This window comes from Neophocaena asiaeorientalis, unplaced genomic scaffold (genome assembly GCF_003031525.2).
Source record: "Neophocaena asiaeorientalis asiaeorientalis breed wild unplaced genomic scaffold, Neophocaena_asiaeorientalis_V1.1 scaffold46, whole genome shotgun sequence".
NCBI classification, from domain to species: domain Eukaryota; kingdom Metazoa; phylum Chordata; class Mammalia; order Artiodactyla; family Phocoenidae; genus Neophocaena; species Neophocaena asiaeorientalis.
The window spans coordinates 12,555,325-12,574,333 of NW_020175393.1; the positions used below are offsets into that span (position 1 = coordinate 12,555,325).

General features: G+C 40.9%; 1 protein-coding gene across 3 annotated transcripts in view; it reads left to right on the plus strand.

The window, feature by feature from the left end:
- The window catches only part of SLC25A27 (solute carrier family 25 member 27), a 29,668-nt gene that overhangs the window by 4,988 nt on the left and 5,671 nt on the right, over positions 1 to 19,009 (plus strand). For 2 of the 3 annotated variants that reach the window (XM_024766173.1, XM_024766172.1), the window contains exons 4-8: positions 3,383 to 3,505; positions 5,690 to 5,802; positions 9,602 to 9,686; positions 14,057 to 14,149; positions 14,747 to 14,849. In XM_024766173.1, coding sequence (XP_024621941.1) covers positions 3,383 to 3,505; positions 5,690 to 5,802; positions 9,602 to 9,686; positions 14,057 to 14,149; positions 14,747 to 14,849 — 517 coding nt within the window. Of the gene's footprint in view, positions 1 to 3,382; positions 3,506 to 5,689; positions 5,803 to 9,601; positions 9,687 to 14,056; positions 14,150 to 14,746; positions 14,850 to 16,748; positions 17,290 to 19,009 lie in introns of those variants that run through there. The other variant, XM_024766174.1, reaches the window with a different exon arrangement.

Here is a 19,009-nt window from a genome sequence, read left to right on the forward strand (position 1 = left end):
TTTATAATAACTATAAATGGAGCCTAACCTTTAAAAATTATGAATCACTATATTGTACACCTGTAAATTAGTTAATGTTGTACATCAACTATACTTCAATTAAAAAAGAAAATATACTAGTGCCCGGAAGGTTTTACTGTTTATCCATTAGATTTGTATAAAATTGTGCATTTGTACCAAAATTGCCTCAAGGTATAGGCTTAAAATAATAAATAATTACAATATAAATCCAAATAATTGAACATTTACTGCATATTGTATACAAACATACATGTATATACCTATATAAAATTATATATTATTTAATATTTTAATATTAAAAGAATTCTTATGGAGCACCTTCTTTATGCCTCTTTCTACTGAGAAACCCTAAGCTTTAGAGTCAAACAGACATGGGCTCATATTCCTGCTGTATTTCCATGTAGCCTGGGCAAACGACTTCACCTTTTTTTATCTTCAGTTTTCTCTGCTCTGGAAGTTAATACCTACAACCAGGATTTTGTTTTTGTAAGATTAGATGAGATGATGAATGTAAGTGCATATCACTTATAACATTTAAAATAGAAACAGAGAAAAATAGGTTAATACAAGTAAAATACACAGAACTCCAGTAGATCAATAAAAAATACATAAAGAACATAAAAGGAAAAATCAAGAAAGGATATCAACAGGCAACTCACAGAAGAAGGAATGTAAGTGTTCATTAAACATGTAAAAATGTTCAACCTCACCAGTAATCAGGGAAATTAATTATAAGCACTTTTAGCCATTAAACTGTTAAGGGGAATGTAAGTTACTATAACCTTTTTGGAGCATAAAGTTTACCTGTTAAAATTTTTAAATGTGTAGTCCTTTGACCTAGCAACTCCTTCTTTATGATTAGAATCATTCAGAAATATTTGTACCTATGCATAGAGTCTCTCACGCACACACATGCACACAAAGATATGGACTGTAGCAGTGTTGATAATAGCGAAATTTTTTAATTTAAATAACTAGCAATTTGGAAGTAGTCAAATAAGTTATGAGACATTTATACAGGGAGACATAACACAGCTATTTGAAGAATGGGTTTTATATGAGGAACATATAAAGATGCCTACAATATCTTTTTTGGGCTGGAAAAAAAAAATCCAAGTCACAACTATAAGAAAAGGGCAATAAGTAGAATTTCATCTTCCAGGCAAAATCTCTTGGTGCTGTTTTTGAAAAATTGTAATGTTTTAAGCTATACTAGTTGCTTTCCCAGAGTTGGAGAAGGAATAGATTAATAGTTCTTGCATTCTGTAATTTCTTCCAGATGTGAAAGGGTTAGGTAAGGAGTTCAAAGGAAACACGTCACCGAAGCCAGCTCTCAGGGTGGATTGCCTCCGTGTCCTCTGACCCAGTCAGAACAATTCACTCAGTCACTGGGTCTTTACTGAGTGATTATGCTGTGTCAGTCCTATACTTAGTACCGAGGATATAGTGATGAAAAAGGCATGGTCCTCCGACATAGTCCCTGACTAGACTCACGGTAATAGACACAGATGCCTAAATAAGTAGAATCATGTAACAATCACACAGGAGGTGTGGTTATGGGATTCGAAAAGAGAAAAACCAGTGGTAACATACTGCACCCATCACTGTGAGGAGAAACAGTCATGCTCATAGGTGATTGGTGGGAGCGTGAATTGATACAAGTACTGTGAAAAGGAACTTGGCAGGATCAGTCAAATGTCATATAAATGTTCACATTTCTTAGTGAAGAGTTAGCTGCTTATATAAATTATGGAGTGGTCACAAAATGGAATGCTATGAAACTGTTTTTTAAATGAGGCAGCTCTATATGAATTGACAGAGATAACCTTTAAGAGCAGAACAGTATACAACCTGGCATTCTGCATTTGTACTTTTGTTTTGTTTGTTTGTTTGTTTTTTGCGGTACGCGGGCCTCTCACTGTTGTGGCCTCTCCCGTTGCGGAGCGCAGGCTCTGGGCGCGCAGGCTCAGCGGCCATGGCTCACGGGCCCAGCCGCTCCGCGGCATGTGGGAATCTTCCCGGACCGGGGCACGAACCCATGTCCCCTGCATAGGCAGGCGGACTCTCAACCACTGCGCCACCAGGGAAGCCCTGCATTTGTACTTTAAAAAAAGATACTTTATATATACGCGCACGTGTGCACGAGCCGTCAGTTGTAACTTAGTGGTTAAGACTGTGGACTGTGCACTCAGACTGCCTGGGGGTTACATCTTGGCTGTACTCCTCACTGTGTGAGCTGTCATTTAACTGCGTTGTGCCTCAGTCTCCTCACCCGTAAAGAGGAAATAACAGTGGTACTAATGTCATAGAGTCTATCTGAGAATTAAATGATATTTTTAAAAGTGCTTAAAACAGTGCCTGAGGTAATGCATTCGGTGAACGCATTGTTATTATCTCTAGAAAAGTATAAGAGAAACTAGTCGTTGCGATCACTTCAGAAGAGGGGAACTGGGGATAGGGACCCTTTTCTACTCTGTACTCATTTGTACCTCTTCAAATATTGTTTTAGAGTACAAAGAAATTAGCTGCCCCTCTCCCCACAAGAGGCCACTGCCATAATCTCAGTAGAAGATGACTGGGGCTTGTCCGGAGACAGGAGCAGCTGGAGTGGGGAGAAGACGAAGGATTCAGGGCATGTTTAAGTACAGTAGCCTAGACTTGTTCCCTGTTGGCTCCAGGAGGTGAGGACGAGGAAGAGTCCAGGGACAGGAAGAGTTTCTTCAAAGAGAGGAGCATTGTCAAAACCCTTCCCCTTGGAAAACTACTAAAATAGTAATCCATAAAATTTGACTTACCCGGGCTTCCCTGGTGGCGCAGTGGTTGGGAGTCCGCCTGCCGATGCAGGGGACACGGGTTCGTGCCCCGGTCCGGGAAGATCCCACATGCCGCAGAGCGGCTGGGCCCGTGAGTCATGGCTGCTGAGCCTGCGCGTCCGGAGCCTGTGCTCCGCAACGGGAGAGGCCACAACAGTGAGAGGCCCACGTACTGCAAAAAAAAAAAAAAAAAAAAAATTGACCTACCAGCCTTTGTCTGTTAAACTGATTACATCAATGCTGGTTTTATTCTCCTGTGGTCAGAATTAAACTGTAGTTAAACTATGTCTTTGAAGCAACTGCCCTTCCTTTGAATTTCAGGCCATGAAAGGCCCCTGGCACTTCAGATTTGAATTTCGATGCCTCCGGGTCCTTGAACCCTCCCATCAGTAAAAAGACAAACCTCTGTGATTTGTCTGGGTCTATTCTTTGCTTCACTGTGTCTTAAATCTCTTACGCAGGGGCTGTACCAGCATGTTATTATTCCCTACAGAATCTGTGAAATTGATAGCAACCTTTTAAAAAAATGTATCCCCTTTTATAATTAGGAAATCAGTGATTGGAGGGATGATGGCTGGTGTTGTTGGCCAATTTTTAGCCAACCCAACTGACCTAGTGAAGGTTCAGATGCAAATGGAAGGAAAAAGGAAACTTGAAGGAAAACCACTGCGGTAAGTTCTCCAACCAATGAGTAACTTTCCTTTCCCCCTTGAACATTCCCTAATGACTTATGCATTTTTGTAACCCAACATTCAGTAAAGACATTAATTCTGACTCTTAATTTGGAAGTGGTATTCACTAAGGGGAGAGGTGAGATGGACCTTTTCTTTGCCTGACAATGTGTACATGTTCTCTACCAGACAAATTGTACATATGCATCGCTCTTTGCTGCTTTCCCAGACAAGGCAGCTAGATTTGTCCCCTACTGCAGCTTGATATAAAGAGTCTGATCATTAACAGTTGCCCTGGTGTGAATTCTGATTCTGCCACTGTGGCTTGGCATTGTGGAAGTCACTTAACATTTCTAGTCTGTTTCTTCATCTTTAAAAGGGACTGTCTCAGATGGTTTGACAGAGTGCCTGGCTCATCAGGTGCCAGAAAGCTTGCTTTCTTTCCCTTTCTCTCTGAAGGAAGGGAAATAGCAAGGTGAACCTTGCAAATTGTTCCTCCTTCCCTAATTTCGCTCCTCTTTTCCCAAGTTTTTATTATTATTATGCTGTTGTGATATAAAATCCTCCTATTGCACTACCCTATATTGTCGAAGTCTGCCTTTCTTCAAAGGGCCTCTTGTTCAACAATTTACTAAAATACCACTTAGGCAGTTTCCCCTGGGAAAGGGGCAAATCTTGCAGATAGATAGACAGACCTCTCCCAGGAAAGAGGAAAAGTGCAGGATGCCCTGAGTTGAGTATGAAGGGGTCTGATCCTCTGAACACTGCGGGTGTGCTGCTGAGCCAGAGGTCGGGGGGGTTGGGGGCCTCCTTTGGAGGTTCACCACGATCACTGCCCTCCGCTCTGCTGCTTCTCCGGCTGACTCAGTGGAAAGTGGGGTTGGGCTGTGGCAGTCCAGGCCCCTTCCCAACAGGGAGATAAGTAACATGTACAGCAGAGGAGAAAAGGGTACCGCACTGACTTAACCAAGTAGTTTGCAGGATCCCAGGACCCGTTTTGTCATCCTGTAACAACTTCTGATTACTATGTAGCAGGGTGAAGTAATGTTGCCTTGGTTTGATACATGGAGAGAAGGAACCGTTGGGGGTCCAGCAATGTCTGAGTTTTAACTGATCACGTCAGTGTTTTTCCTTCTCTGTCACTGATGGACATTTTGGGTTTGATATAGTAGGAAAAAATATTTAATGTTGTAAAGAGCATGAACCTTGGGATCAGACAATCTGGGATTCAAATCCAGCCTTTGCCACATTTTAGCTCTGTTACCCTAGTCAAGTTCCTTAACCTCCCTAAGCCTCAGTTTCTTCAGATGAAAATTTGAATAATAATACATACTTCATAGAGCTTTCAGGAATAACTTGTATCTTATGTATATAAAAAGTCTGGTGCTTAATAAGTGCACAACAAATGTGCATTGTTAATGTGACCTCATTCGTGAGCATGTTTCTTATATAGCATGATAGCAATTATGAATGTCCTTCTTTTTGGTAAGACTCAGAGAGTTCAATGCCTGAGTAAAAGCCACACAGCTAGTAAGTAGTAAGATGGCATTTGACACCAGGTATGTCTGACTATATAAAACCCAGGCTTTTATTTTATATCATAGGTTTCCACATTCGGTTCATGGTTCAGCACCATTTTTCATCTGTGTGTAGAAAAATGTGCAAAATAAAGGCAAGATAATAAATTTTCCTAAAGCCCAAAGTATTCAGTTTTAAGAACTCTTACGAAATTTTCCTCCCTACTTTTTGGTCTAAAAATATCACTTCTTTTAAGAGACGATATGAGAATTGATTTTTTTTGATGTTATTTGGTAAAATTACAAAATCTGAAGGTCTCCCACAATACTAGTAAAATGAACTCAGAGGTCTGATAACCACTATTCCTGCCTATAGTTAATATGGGCACAAATGATGTAAAATATCAAGAAAGGAGTCTTAATCTGTTTAATAATCTGAGAAGAGGATGTCACAGATTATAAAGATCTCCATAAAAAAATGTTTAACTCAAAAGTTGGCCTTTTTTTCTAAAGAACTAATACGTGGATTGCTTTAATTTCTAACAATTCTAGATAGTTAAGATGTTACTTTACTCTAAATCATAACAGCTATAGGCAAAGCTTATACAATTGCATTCCAAACACAGGAACGCATAGAGTTTTCACATTTATTATTATTTTCCTTTAGATTTCGTGGTGTGCATCACGCATTTGCAAAAATCTTAGCTGAAGGAGGAATACGTGGGCTTTGGGCAGGCTGGGTACCCAATATACAAAGAGCAGCGCTGGTGAATATGGGAGGTAATGGAAACTTCGTTGAATTCTGCGAAGTCCTAATCGCCGTCATCATTTTAATTATAAGCACTCCATCGGGGAAAATGAGAATATGTATTTTATTATTTTTAATAATATGTACTGGCAACAGTCTTCCCTTATGTTATAATGTCATAATTGAATATTTTCCCTAGAATATTTTCACTTTATTCTATGATGATGTATGAAAAGGATTTCCTAAAACTAGCAAATTGTGACGATAAGGAGATAATACCAAACCATTTCTAAGGGCTACGCTCCACACCATACCTTCCTCTCAGATTCAGACTGGTATATGTACCGTATGTGATGGTCATTAAGCGCAGACTACAAATCTTGCCCCCCAGTAATCCTGCTCCTCTTGCTGTGTAATCCATTCTGCACAGCTGGGCACCTCAGGCTGGAAATCTGAATGTTTCCTTAACTCATCCCCATCTCTCGCTTCCCATATTCGGTCATTAATTTCTCCTATCTTCTAAATATTTCTTAAATGCCCCCCCCCGCAGTATCATGCTAAGTGAAATAAGTCAGACAGAGAAAGACAAATACCATGTGATCTCAATGTGGAATCTAAAAAACAAAACAAAATGAAAACAGACTCATAGATGCAGAGAACGAACAGGAGGTTGCCAGAGGAGAGGAGGGTAGGAGGCCAAAATAGGTGAAGGGGGTTAAGGGGTACAAACCTCCAGTTATAAAATAAATATGCCACAGGGATGTAATATACAGTATAAGGAACTATTACAATAATATTGTAATAACTTTGTATGGGGGCCGATGGTTACTAGACTTATTGTGGTGACCTTTTTATAATGTATGCACATGTCAGATCGCTATGTAGTACACCTGGAATAACCATAATATTATACATTAACTATATTTCAATAAAAAGAAAGTTTCCCCCCTCAATGTCTACTACCTTAGTATCCTTAAAATGACTGTTTTTACAGTAGTAACCATCAAAACACAACTAGACCACTGCCACAGCCATCTAACTGGTCTCTTCCCCTGCCCTCAAATTTGTACCCAGTATCCATCGAGCTTTATCTAAAATACAGGTCTGAACATGTTATTGGTATCCTTAAAACCCTTCACTGGCTTCTTATCACTCAGAGAATAAAGTGGAAATTTCATAACATAACACAGCAGGCCTGGATAATCCAACCTGTGTCTTCTGGGGTTGAGCAGTTCATTGACTCTGGAGCAGAGAGGGAAGCAGAGTCAAGAGCTAGAATGTTCCACTGCCCACACACACCAAACTCTTCCTCACCTCTGTACTCTCTGTCCTCATCTCTCTTCTTCTGTTGAGTTTTCTTCTGCAGATCGTTTCATACGTAGCTGAGGTGTCTCCTCCACCCGTGTACTTTACCCAGACCTCCTGCAGCCGCCCCTCCCAGGTCATGGTGTGTTAGATGCCCCTTTATGTGTTTCCGTAGTTCCCCGTGCTTATCTGTTACCGGTTTTACCTCATTTCATTGCTTTCTACTATGTGTCTATCTCCTCCTCTAGATTTTGAGCCCCCTGAAGGCAAGGACTATGTTTCATTTTTCTTCATTTCCCCAGTCCCTCGTACATAATCAACAAACATTTAGTGAATGAATCAATGGATGAAAGACTCCTAAGACCAAAATTATATGATTCTAAGAAACTGATAGATAGCATTTTTGAGAGGTATAGTAACATATCACTCAAACATCAAAGGGAGTAAATCTATTTTATATACTGCTATTTCAGTCCTTTGATGTCTGCTGCATCACATTGGTGGATATTTTGGTTTTCAGAAAACCTTTCAGATTGTCGTTCTCAATTCATTGCTTCAAAATCTACTGCAGCCCAGGTTTCTCTTCCAAGTTCCAGCTTATCTTAAATATATCACTTTGAATGTGTCCAAACCAAGCTCATTTACTAAATCACTTCCTTCTCTGTTCTTCCCAATCTCAAAATATGATATCATCATCTTTTTAGTTGAACAACCCAGAAACCTGGGCCTGATTTTGATCTCTTTGCTTTCCCTTGCTCCTTACAGCCAACCAGTCACCAAATCCATCCAGTTCTGTCTTGCATACATATCTCAAGTTCATCCACTTCCCTTCATCCCTGGAGCCACTGCTTTGTCCAAGTAGTATTGATCTCCTCCTACTGGACCACTACAAATGTCTCCTAACTAGTCTCCCCACGTACACCCCACAGCCATTTTGTCCCACTATGCACCTGAAATTTTTCTAATCAGGATCACTGGGGCCTATCATCTTACTTTAAAACATTTAAATTAGTCCATTCTCATTTTCCCATCTCCATAAATGGCAGCTGTGTCCTTCAAATTGTTCAAACTCAAAACCTTGCTGTCATTTTTGCTTCCTTTCCTTCCCTCCACATTCAATCTGCTGGCCAATCCCTGTTGATCCTGTTGATTCTGTCTTCAAAACACCCGAACTCTGACCAGCACTCCACAACGCCTTTATACAAGGCGCCATCATTTCTTATCCAAGGCACCATCATTTCTTATCCAAGGCGCCATCATTTCTTATCCAAGGCGCCATCATTTATTTTCCAAGCCACCATCATTTCTTATCCAAGGTGCCATCATTTCTTATCCAAGCCGCCATCATTTCTTATCCAAGGCACCATCATTTATTTTCCAAGCCACCATCATTTCTTATCCAAGCCGCCATCATGTCTTATCCAAGCCGCCATCAGTTCTTATCCAAGGCACCATCTTTTCTTATCCAAGCCGCCATCATTTCTTACCAGAAGAACCGCAATAGCCTCATATCTAATCTGCCTTGTCTCCCGATAGTCTACTCTTAACAGAGCAGCCAGAGTGATCTTGTAAATCGTGGCCCCGGTCAGTCACTCCTTTGCTCAAATCATCCCCTTCTCCAACTCTTGCTGCCTCTGCTCCTGTTAAACTAGTGTTCTTGCTGTTCTTCTAACGTACAAAGCTGACTTTGCCTCAGGGCTATAACGCTTTGTCATAGATATCTACAAAGTGTACTTTCTCAAGCTTCCTTAAGGTATCTGCTCAAATATTATAGCGAGGTCTTCCCTGATCACCCTATTTAAATTCACATACACCAACCTTTCCCACCCTCACACGCTCACTGTCCCCTCTCCTTGCCTTGTCTTCAGAGCAGTCACTACCATCCGAAATGCCATGTGTTTACTTACTTGTTTATTGTCTCAGCCTCCAACAAAGAATGGGGATTTTGTTCATTTTGTCCACGGCTCTTTCCCCAGAGCCTAGAATAGCGCCTACCACGCAGCAGGTGCTCAGATATCTGGTGAATGATAAAATGCATCTACCCATTCTTACCTCTTTCCAGTTCCTTTCTCTGTACTTTGGTGTATGTAATCTTTACAAAACTCCAGTATTGAGATCTATCCCTCCCCTGCTTAAAACCCTTCAACAGCTCTTCATTGTCATTAGGAAAAAAGTATACAAAACTTAATGTAGAATAATGACCAGGACCTTTTGTTTAAAGTGACGGAATCTCAACTCAACCTAACTTAGGCTAAAAAAAGGAATTCATCAGCTCCAACACTGAAAAGTGCAGGAGTTGAACTGACTTTAAGCAGAGCTGGATTCAGATGTTCAAATGATATAATTGGGTGTCTGTCTCTCTTCCTCTTTTCCTCCCCCTCCATCTGCTTTCCTCCGCTTGAGAACAAGAATGGGATCTTTCATCCTTCTACACATTCCTGCCCCATTCTTAGCACATTCTTGACACAAAAGACATTCATTGTTGAATGAATGATATTTAAGCTTTCTTTTTCTATGTATTGCCAGATTTAACCACTTACGATACAGTGAAACACTACTTGGTTTTGAATACACCACTGGAGGACAATATCATGACTCATGGCTTATCAAGGTAAGACTGTTTTAGTTTGTCTCTTTCTATTTTTTCCTATCTCACCCTTTCTCCCGTATTTGGCGTAAATTCTAACTTTGGTCTCTTTTGATTGAGAACCTACTGATATCACCCTTAAAGAAAGGCAATAGTACATTTATAAAGAGCAATTTTCTTAAAAGTTTGTTGCAGTTAAAATGGGGAAGGGAGGGGCAGAGTTGCAGAATGTTTCAGGTTAAACCTCCCCAAGTATTTGCAACTTGATGGGGCCATCCCAGGGTCAGATTCTGATAACCGATTCTCCAACTCAATTCAACGGGTATATCTGAGCATCTTTTAGGTTAAAGGCACTGTGCAAGGCCCTGCAGTGGATACAAAAGGTAAACCACACTCCTTCCCAGGGAGTGTACCAAGGGGAAAAACAAGACTAGTGTAAAAAGACTGTACACTAAGTGCTAAAAGAAAGGAACTAGTTACTGTAGAGTTGGGGTGGGAGGTGCAGAGAGAAAAAATAACCGCTCAGAAGGGCCTACAAAGGAGACAGAATTAGATAACTGTTTTGAAGGGCTGTGGCTTGTGACGGACAGAGACACGATAAAGAAGAGCATCCTAGGAAAGAGAAACAGCTTAAATTCTTTGCAACACAAGTTCAAATTATCCATTAGAGTGAGTTAACTTTATAGATGTCGAGGGTCCTTATGATGCTATTTAGCGTCTGATCCTGTTTCCAACTTCTAGACCCCTTTATGCTATTTAGACCACCCCGAAAGTATGTGAGAAGTGCCAAATTAATGATATTTGGAGATATACAAATAGACATAGATATAAACGATTCCAAATGTCAGGTTCACCTTAATATTCCTAGAGTAGTTTTTCTTCACTCTTCCTCTTTTAAAATAAGTGTTATCTTTAGTGCCGCTAGGGCAATCTTTCTGTCTTTGCTCAGCTTTCTTTCACATTCTGAACTTTCCTCCAGGTGTATTCACAAGCAACACCATATTTTCTGCAGCCAGTGGTCCAGCCACCTCTTTCACAGAGAAGACTGAGGATTTTAGGCCTCTGTCCTATAAACGTCTGTAGGATATCTGTACCCACCCTTACATTCTTCCCTTCACTATCTGCGTCCATGCTGTTCGCTCTGCTTGTGAGACTCTTCCCCAGTTCCTACCCAGTCAATCATTCTGCCCATATCATCTTGAGAGAGATTCTTGTCTTTCAAGAGGCTTGTCTGTTCAGTGTTATGATCTATTCTCGGAGCAGGGTATTCAGTTCTAACAGTCCCACAGTGATGTTACCTCTTGTTTCTTTTTCATTGTCATTCTACCCAAATGGTCTTCAAAATGCCACACTTCTAGCTTAAGATTCAAGAATTTCCCAGCAGGTGTAAATCTGCCTAACGGACCCAACTCCACCTAATAGATCTGTCTTTTCTGGAAAGACATAGGATTTCCCATCACTGTGTTCCAGCCCTAATCTGAAATAACTTCGTCTTACTGTTCTCTAAGTCAGGTTTTAAGAAAATGGGGTGACTGGTGCTTGGTTCAATCTTGAGCTCCACGCGCTGGATCAGGTTTTTAACTGGGTTGGTAGGAGTCTGGGGGTACATGAGGCAGCTTGAAAGTCGCTAACCACAAACTCACAGCTAAGTAGGTAAACTGCTGTGCGATCTGGAAGTTCTGCAGGCTGTGTCACAGGGTAAAATGAGCGATCATGGAGGTTTGAAGGGGATTGCAGCTGTACAATCGAGAGATTTATACGAGCCATCAGCATCTGAGGGAGAGGAATCTGGTATGAAGAAGAAGAGTACAAATGGCGCAAGCACTGAACCATGTGCTTAGAAATGGCTAAAATGGTAAATTGTATGTTATGTATATTTTACCACAATTAAAAACAATAGTGTGAGTAAAATGAAGTTCTGGGGCGAGGGAGGAGCAGCAGAAGACTGGCTAGGATTTTAGGGAGGTGGGGAGGCAGGTGGCAAAGTACGTTACTACGGGATGCAGCAGAAAGCTGGGGTGTTGAATTGATTCAGGCAATTATACAGAACAGAAAAGCCAGAAAAATTCCCTCTTCCCTCTTTTTAAATCACGAGGCTACTGAGAGGTAAAACTGTGCAAAAGGTTAGCTTACGCTGTGTGATGATCACAGCTGAGCAGGATTATTTAGTCGATCCTGAAGAGGATTGCTGGTTCTGACAGTGCTGATGGACTGTTACAAACTAGCCTTGCAGACGGCCATCTGGTCTCCTAGAGAGAACGGAAGACTTACCCAATCACTCTCGGTCCATTACCACTTTAGCCATGTCCTGGGCCTCACTTTGGGGTGTTACTAGCAAGGAGTGATAAAGGTCAGTAGCAAAAAGCAGCAATGTTCATGCCAAGTAGCTTGATGAAACTGACGTTCCTTTTACTCCTCTCTCTTCTCACTTTGACCATCTTACCTGAGGCCTCCTTAATATACTGTTTGCTCTCTTTTAATATTTATTTTTTAAAGGAGCCTAGCCAGATCACACTACCTCCTCAAAACGATTTGATAAGAAGGGGATGAGGCAGACCACTGGCAGCTGCCCCTAAGGTCTCTGTGTGCCACATGGGGTGACAGTTGCCAAAGGGCGTTCTTGATGTAGTTATTATACAGGTAAAAATAAATCCTTTAATAATAAATTAATTAGTTAATGACTACTAAGTAATGAGGGCTACCTACATTTTAAAAATAGAATTTATTAATAATATTAACACTCTGGTAGAAGTCGTTTCTACTCTTGGCACTTATGTGTGAAGCAGAGCTGGCACCCAGCCTCTCTGAAGCAAATGGACGAGGAAAAATGTAGTGTTTCCCTCCAATCTTTTGAGCCAAGAAGGGGAAATTGTGTACCTTTTTCTATCCTATTTCTTTGTTCTTCCTTACCTCTTGATTGATCTTGTATGCTGTTTCTAGTAGACCTAAGTTTTAGAACGTAGGTGAATTTTGTGTTAGTTGAGACATTTCTATGTAAAAACGTGAAGGTATATTAAAATAAATGACATTATCTGAACAAATAGGAAAGAATGTTAAAAGAGCAGCAGTCTACACCTCCTGGGATATATATGGTGAAACAGTAAGTTCTTTCCACATAGGCAATGCCTGTCGTGTGGACAAAGGCCCAAGAAAAGTTACGTGCACGGTCGGGTCATTTGCTGGAAGATGTAAATAGGTCATATGGGCTCCTTCTCTTGAATTCAAGAATTCCTAAAGTGAGTTTCTACTTTGAACAATCAATCCTGACCTGAAAGAGTCATAAAGAGCTTGGGGACTTCCTGCTGCAGCAGTTCAGAGTAATAGAGTGTGAAGATTCCTAATGCAGCTTCAGCCTCCCTGCCACAGAGCCTTCAGAAACTTCAAAGGCCTTGCTTGGCATGGAACTCAGTGATCCTTATCTCTGGGAGGTACTTGATGTTCCAGAAGGACATAAAAGTTTTCCACAGTTTTTCTTTCTAGCTTTCCACTAGCCCAGTCTGACCCCCCTGATCCCAGTCTGTGGACTTAGCTGCCACCTCCTGGGTCCTGGGCCTTCCATTTCCTGTGATTCAGGATATCCACCCCCCCTTCTCGTCATCTGTGTTTCTCCTGGAAAAGTTTACAGCAGTTAATGGGTTCTCGGGTTATGAGATGTCGATAATGTTCCTGTATTGCCTCGCTCATGCCCACATTCATAATGAACTGATGGTGGTCTCTGAACTGTTTAGTCACTCATTTACAGAATCTTGATTTACTCTGTAGTGGGTTGGCCACATCCATTTTGTCTGTCTTGAGTAACTGACCAGAAGCCTTTCTCAAGAGGGGGTAATTATGAACCAAATTATGTGATTCCCCCACTTACAATCCTTTCGATGACTTCCCTTCGCATCGAGAATAAATCAAACTCCTTAAATTAGCCTTCTCTGCCTGCTTCTTTAGTCTCTCATCTAGCTGGTGAGAAGGAAGCATCTATGTCGAGACCTGCCGTCACCCACGAGCCTTTCCATGACTGCCTGTCACCCAGTTACTCCCTATCACATGATCTCATTTTATTTTTTTCATAGCACTAACCACATCTGAAATTATTCATTTCTCCTCTGCCTCTCCCAAGTAAGTGCCTTGAGGACAGGATCTTATCTGTCCTGTTTACTGCCTACAAGAGTGCCTGCCTACAGCAGATGTTCAATGTATATTTGTTGACTGGAGATTCTTCTTTTTTTCTACCTCTTTAATGAATTAATTTATCATTGATTTTAAGCTAAAACAGCATTATTACGAAGAATATTATAGTACTAGATTTATTATTCCATTCTTTCTAAATATCAAATCCCCTTTCCTTAAAATTTAGAAACTGCTACATATTATCTTTCGATTTCATTTATTTGTATCTATAGTTTATGTTCTGGACTGGTAGCTTCTATTCTGGGAACACCCGCTGATGTCATCAAAAGCCGAATAATGAACCAACCGCGAGATAAACAAGGAAGGTAGACAGAAAGTCTTCAGTATCCATGGATCTGAATGTCTGTAATAATATTGTTCTTTAAAGACCCTTCCCTGTATTTATTCTTGATGGAAATGTATTTTTGTGTTCAACCAGGAAGTTGTTTTTATGCAGTTACCTGCTTTGTGTCTGATGGAAAAGTACTGTGCCTTTGGGGGAATAAGCTAATGTACCCATCGTATTATTTAGACACAAGGTGTTTATTATGACTCGGTTGCTTTCAAGGAGCTTTTGAAAATATACTCTGCTGAGAATTTCCAGAGCACTTCCTTCAGAAGCTTATGACTTAGAGGTAACATGGGTAATTTGACCTGATATAAAACAGTATGTTCTCTCTGGAAGAGATCAGGTGGCGTGAACTCTAAGTTATCAGACCAAGGATGGGGTGAATCAGGAAACTCAACCTTGAAAATATCTTCAAACCCAAAAGAGGTGCTCTCTATATACAGAACCACAAATATTATTTTTTCTAAGCTAGCAGAAAATAGTTAAGTAACTTTTCTTAGACCATTTAAACATTCTATTTATACATCTATCTGCACATAAGAAATGTAACAAAATGGTCTTCTTTCCTTTTTAGGGGCCTTCTGTATAAATCATCAACTGACTGCTTGACTCAGGCTGTTCAAGGAGAAGGATTCATGAGTCTCTATAAAGGCTTTCTACCCTCTTGGCTGCGAATGGTAAAGTTAGGTTTTTCCTGCCTTGGTTTTTGTTTTCTTTATATTGATTCTTAAATCACTTTTCCTTTCTAAATATTTTCCTTTCCTCTTCTGGCTTTTGGCATGGTTCTGCCCCCAATCATGGTTCTTTCTTTCTTTTCTACATCTCTTTTCATTTTCTTTTACCTCCAAGTCCCTTGGTAGATTAAGGTAAAATAATTCAGTTACATCAGAAATGAGTAGGTTGATATTATGTTGTTAGAAAGCCAGTGGATAGATTGTTCTGAAATGTAAAGCCTTTTGCTATTTAGCCAAAATATTATACTTTGAGACAGGTATACAGATTTCGTGACTAGAGACCATTCCTATCAAAATGTTACTGTTTCAAACAAAATTAGTTACTCTGATGATAAATGTTGCATTACCCATTAATACTTATCACCACAAAGCTCTGCTTAGGAAGAAAACATTATATAATTTTTAGTTGGTCTAGATGCTGTTTTTTATTGAAGTGAACTAAGATGTAGAATTAGATAGACTTATGGAAGTAACATAACAAATATAATAAAAACAAGGTACTCAAGTATTTGGTAAGTTTGAACATATTTGAAAGAATGGATGAGTTACGGGTTTAGAAATTCAAACAATCAATACTTTACACAATATGATATAATAATATTAACTGAGCACCTACTCCATGCAAAGCCCTGTACTCAATGCCTGGCTTTGGGATGAACCTAAGAGTCTCAGCCCCTGCTCCAGTGCTGGAGCTTCCAGTCTAGGTCAGGAGCTTCCAGTCTAGGTCAGGACAAACACTGAGTAAGAAACCAGCAGCAATGAGTGGAAGAGTCAGGGGCATGGGGTGGGGATCCCTGGTGCTATCAGAATAGATATAGCAAGTAAGGACAGGCTAGCCTGGGAGATTAAGAAAACCTCCTTGGAGAATGGACTTCTGAATTGAGATGTGAAGAATGAGTAGGACTTTGCCAGGTCAAAAGGGCAGAAAAGAACATTCTAGATGGAGGAACTAGATGGAGTGGACAAAGAATATGACATGTTCAAAGAACTGAAGAAAACCCAGCTGTCCAAGGCACGGAGACGTGGAGGAGAGCAGCACAGGGTGAGACCAGAGACAGGCAGGGGCCAGATCAGGAAGGGCCACAGGACCCATGAGAGTGAGGGGCGTTGGCTTGATGACGTGTGCACTTTTAGCAGGACCATTCTGGCTGCCATGTGGGTTGAGGAAAGACCAGGAGTAGTGATAGATGACAGATAATGATAACTTGGACTGGAATATAGCAGTGGGGACAGAAGAAGATAGAATTTTAAAATATTTAGAAAGGAGCTAAAAAAGAACATGACTGGATGGGGAAATGGTTGGAGAAGGCAAGGAAAAGTCGGGCTTCATTCCCAGATTCCTGCCCTGAGCAAACAGTGATATAATTTCCTAAAATGGGGACCATTTGCAGGGAAGAAGATTTTGTGGTAGAATAACAAGTTTAGTTTGGATATGGTAAGTTTGGGATACTCATAGGTCATCTAAGAAGAGACGTCTAGGTGACTAGCTTAGTATATTGGCCTGGATCTTAGAATCATGAGGACGGAGATTGAGATTTGAGCACTGTCTACACACAGATAATAACTGAAGCTTTGGGGATAAATGACATCACCAAGGGTAGTAGGTATCTATCTATTAACATGAAATTAATAGCCAACGCCCTTGGCAATATCTGATACAAAAGCATACCTAAGTTGTGAAATACAATTTTGATTGTCTTGATTGTACCTTGAAGTTATCTCAAATCTGTGGCTATTTAATGGAAAGGAAGATATTGACTTGGCCTGCATGAACCAGGCACTATTACAAGTGCTGGTAACACCAAGAAATAAGATGTTTATTTTTTTTTTTTTTTGCGCTAGAGGAGCGTACAATGTGATGGGAGAAGATAGACACGTAAGTAGTTAAAATTACAGAAATTCTGAAGCTAATATTACTAAATCACTTGGTATATGGCCAGTGCTATGCTAATCGTGCCCTCAGATTAACTCACTGAATTCTCCCAACTATCTATTTAGTAGGTTACCATCATCTCTCTCTTCTATAGAGGAGGAAACAATGGTGTAAAGTGTCTGAATAACGTGACCGGTCTGGGTGGTTAGTAACTGTGGAGCCAGGGACTCAAACCCAGGCAGTCTGACTCCAGAGGACATAGTCTTACTAAAGAGGCTACCAGTGTTGTGAACAAAACAGGAGAACACAGGTAGTGGAGTAAAATGGCTTGAACTCTTTGGGAAGTCCCAGAAGGCTTCCCAGAGGTGATATTTGATCTGAGCTTTGAAGGATCAGTAGGTGTTTTCTTGATCAGTAGGTCAAGAAAAGCATGAGGGGGCCACATGAGCAGGGGCACCAAGTCATGTATGGTCCCGATATGTCTGGTGAACTGCAGAAAATTCCGTGTGGCTGGACAGTAGGTCCTCAGCGGGCAGGTGGTGGGAGGGAACGCTAGAGGAGCACTTAGGGACCAGGCTGAGAAAGATCTTGGGGGGGCAAGTTCAATAGTTTAGGTGAAACTCTGCAGGTAGCAAGCATCTGTTTGAACATGGAAGCCATGTGCTAAGATTTGCTTGGGGACAAGACTACTGTGGCAGCAATGTCAAGGCTACACTGAAAGCTAGAACACAAGAAAGGGCGTTTTGGCAGTGGTCTAGCCGGGAGATGATTGTAGAAATGGAGAGGAGATGGATTCCAGGAACATTTGTGCTTGACTCCACAAGACTTAGTAAATGATCAGATGGAGAAAGGGAGGGAGGGAGAGAAGGAAATGGGACTTTGATGTTTCTAGTGTGAGAGACTATGAGGACGGGTGAGACCACTGATGAAAAACAAAATCGGTCAGGAGAAGTGAGGGGCAGGGAGAATATCACGTACAAAGGAGCGCTGAGACCAGCTGATCTGACCCATTCTCTTTATACATGAGACTCAGGAAGTATAAATGACCCCAAAAATGAGTGCTTAATATATGACAAGCTCTGTGCTAAGCTCTTTACACACATTAATTATTTTTTTAAGTCTTACAAGAACCTAGTAGAATAGGTGGGGTTATCCTCCTTTTTCAGATTAGAAAAACATGGCTCAGAGTATATAAGAAACTCGCTCAAGTTCATGTAGCTAGTATATGGCTGAGCTGGGAATTAACTGCAAGTTTGTTCAACTCTAACTAAACCCGTGCTCCTAACTAAGACAGTATACTGAATTTCTCAAGATCCTACAGCTCATTATAGAAGTTTTAAAAGAAAAGAGACAGGTCATGGTGATGGAGAAATGTTACCAGAGACAGGCTGGATTACCACCAAAGATGACCAGGGTGGCACTGCCTTGTTGATCTATCACAGTGCAGAGCCCTGAGCTTAGAAGCCTAACTCCTGAGCACTCCCGAGTAAACTGGCCTTGCACATACAGATACCCTTCAGCCCAACTCGTTGAAACCGATGACTGGACCACAACATTGGCTCAGCCACACTGAGAAATACACTTGGCCAGTGATCCAGATGCTGAAGTCCTCTGGACAGCTAACTTCAAGCTATATGGGAGCCAAGTTATAATCAGAAGGTTGCTTGCTGAACACAGAACAATAACAGGAAGAGCTTATTTGTGAACTTAATATTGAAAAAGATACACCCAAGAGCACTTATGTGTTGCGCCCCACAGTAATAGGAATGGAGAAAAACTTTTTTTTTCCAGCAGTTACGACAACATGGGTTCACATACACTTGGATTATTTTCGGTGGTACAACTATGCCAGTGAGGAAAAAACAAGTAAAAGCATGTACTGGCCACACGCGCGTCTACGAAGAGTCTCAGTATATCCCGTTTATATACTATGCGTGCTGCTTGGCTATATGATCTTCCTCTAACTCCTCTTCAAAACCCAGCTAAACCCAATCCCAGTTCCTTCCGCTAGTTAGAGAAAATGTGACCTCGCTTTGCTCAATCCCTGATGAATATTTATTTCATTTGCATATAGTGTGGGTGCTATGAAGAAGTCTGATTACCAGAGCAAGTAGGAATGATTGCCTAGTCCATTCTTAACTAAGACCTCTGCTTCTAGATCCAATTGCGGTCATATGCTTGGCTCACTTCATTTTTATTGTCACAAGACTGTGGTTTCGTCACAACTTCT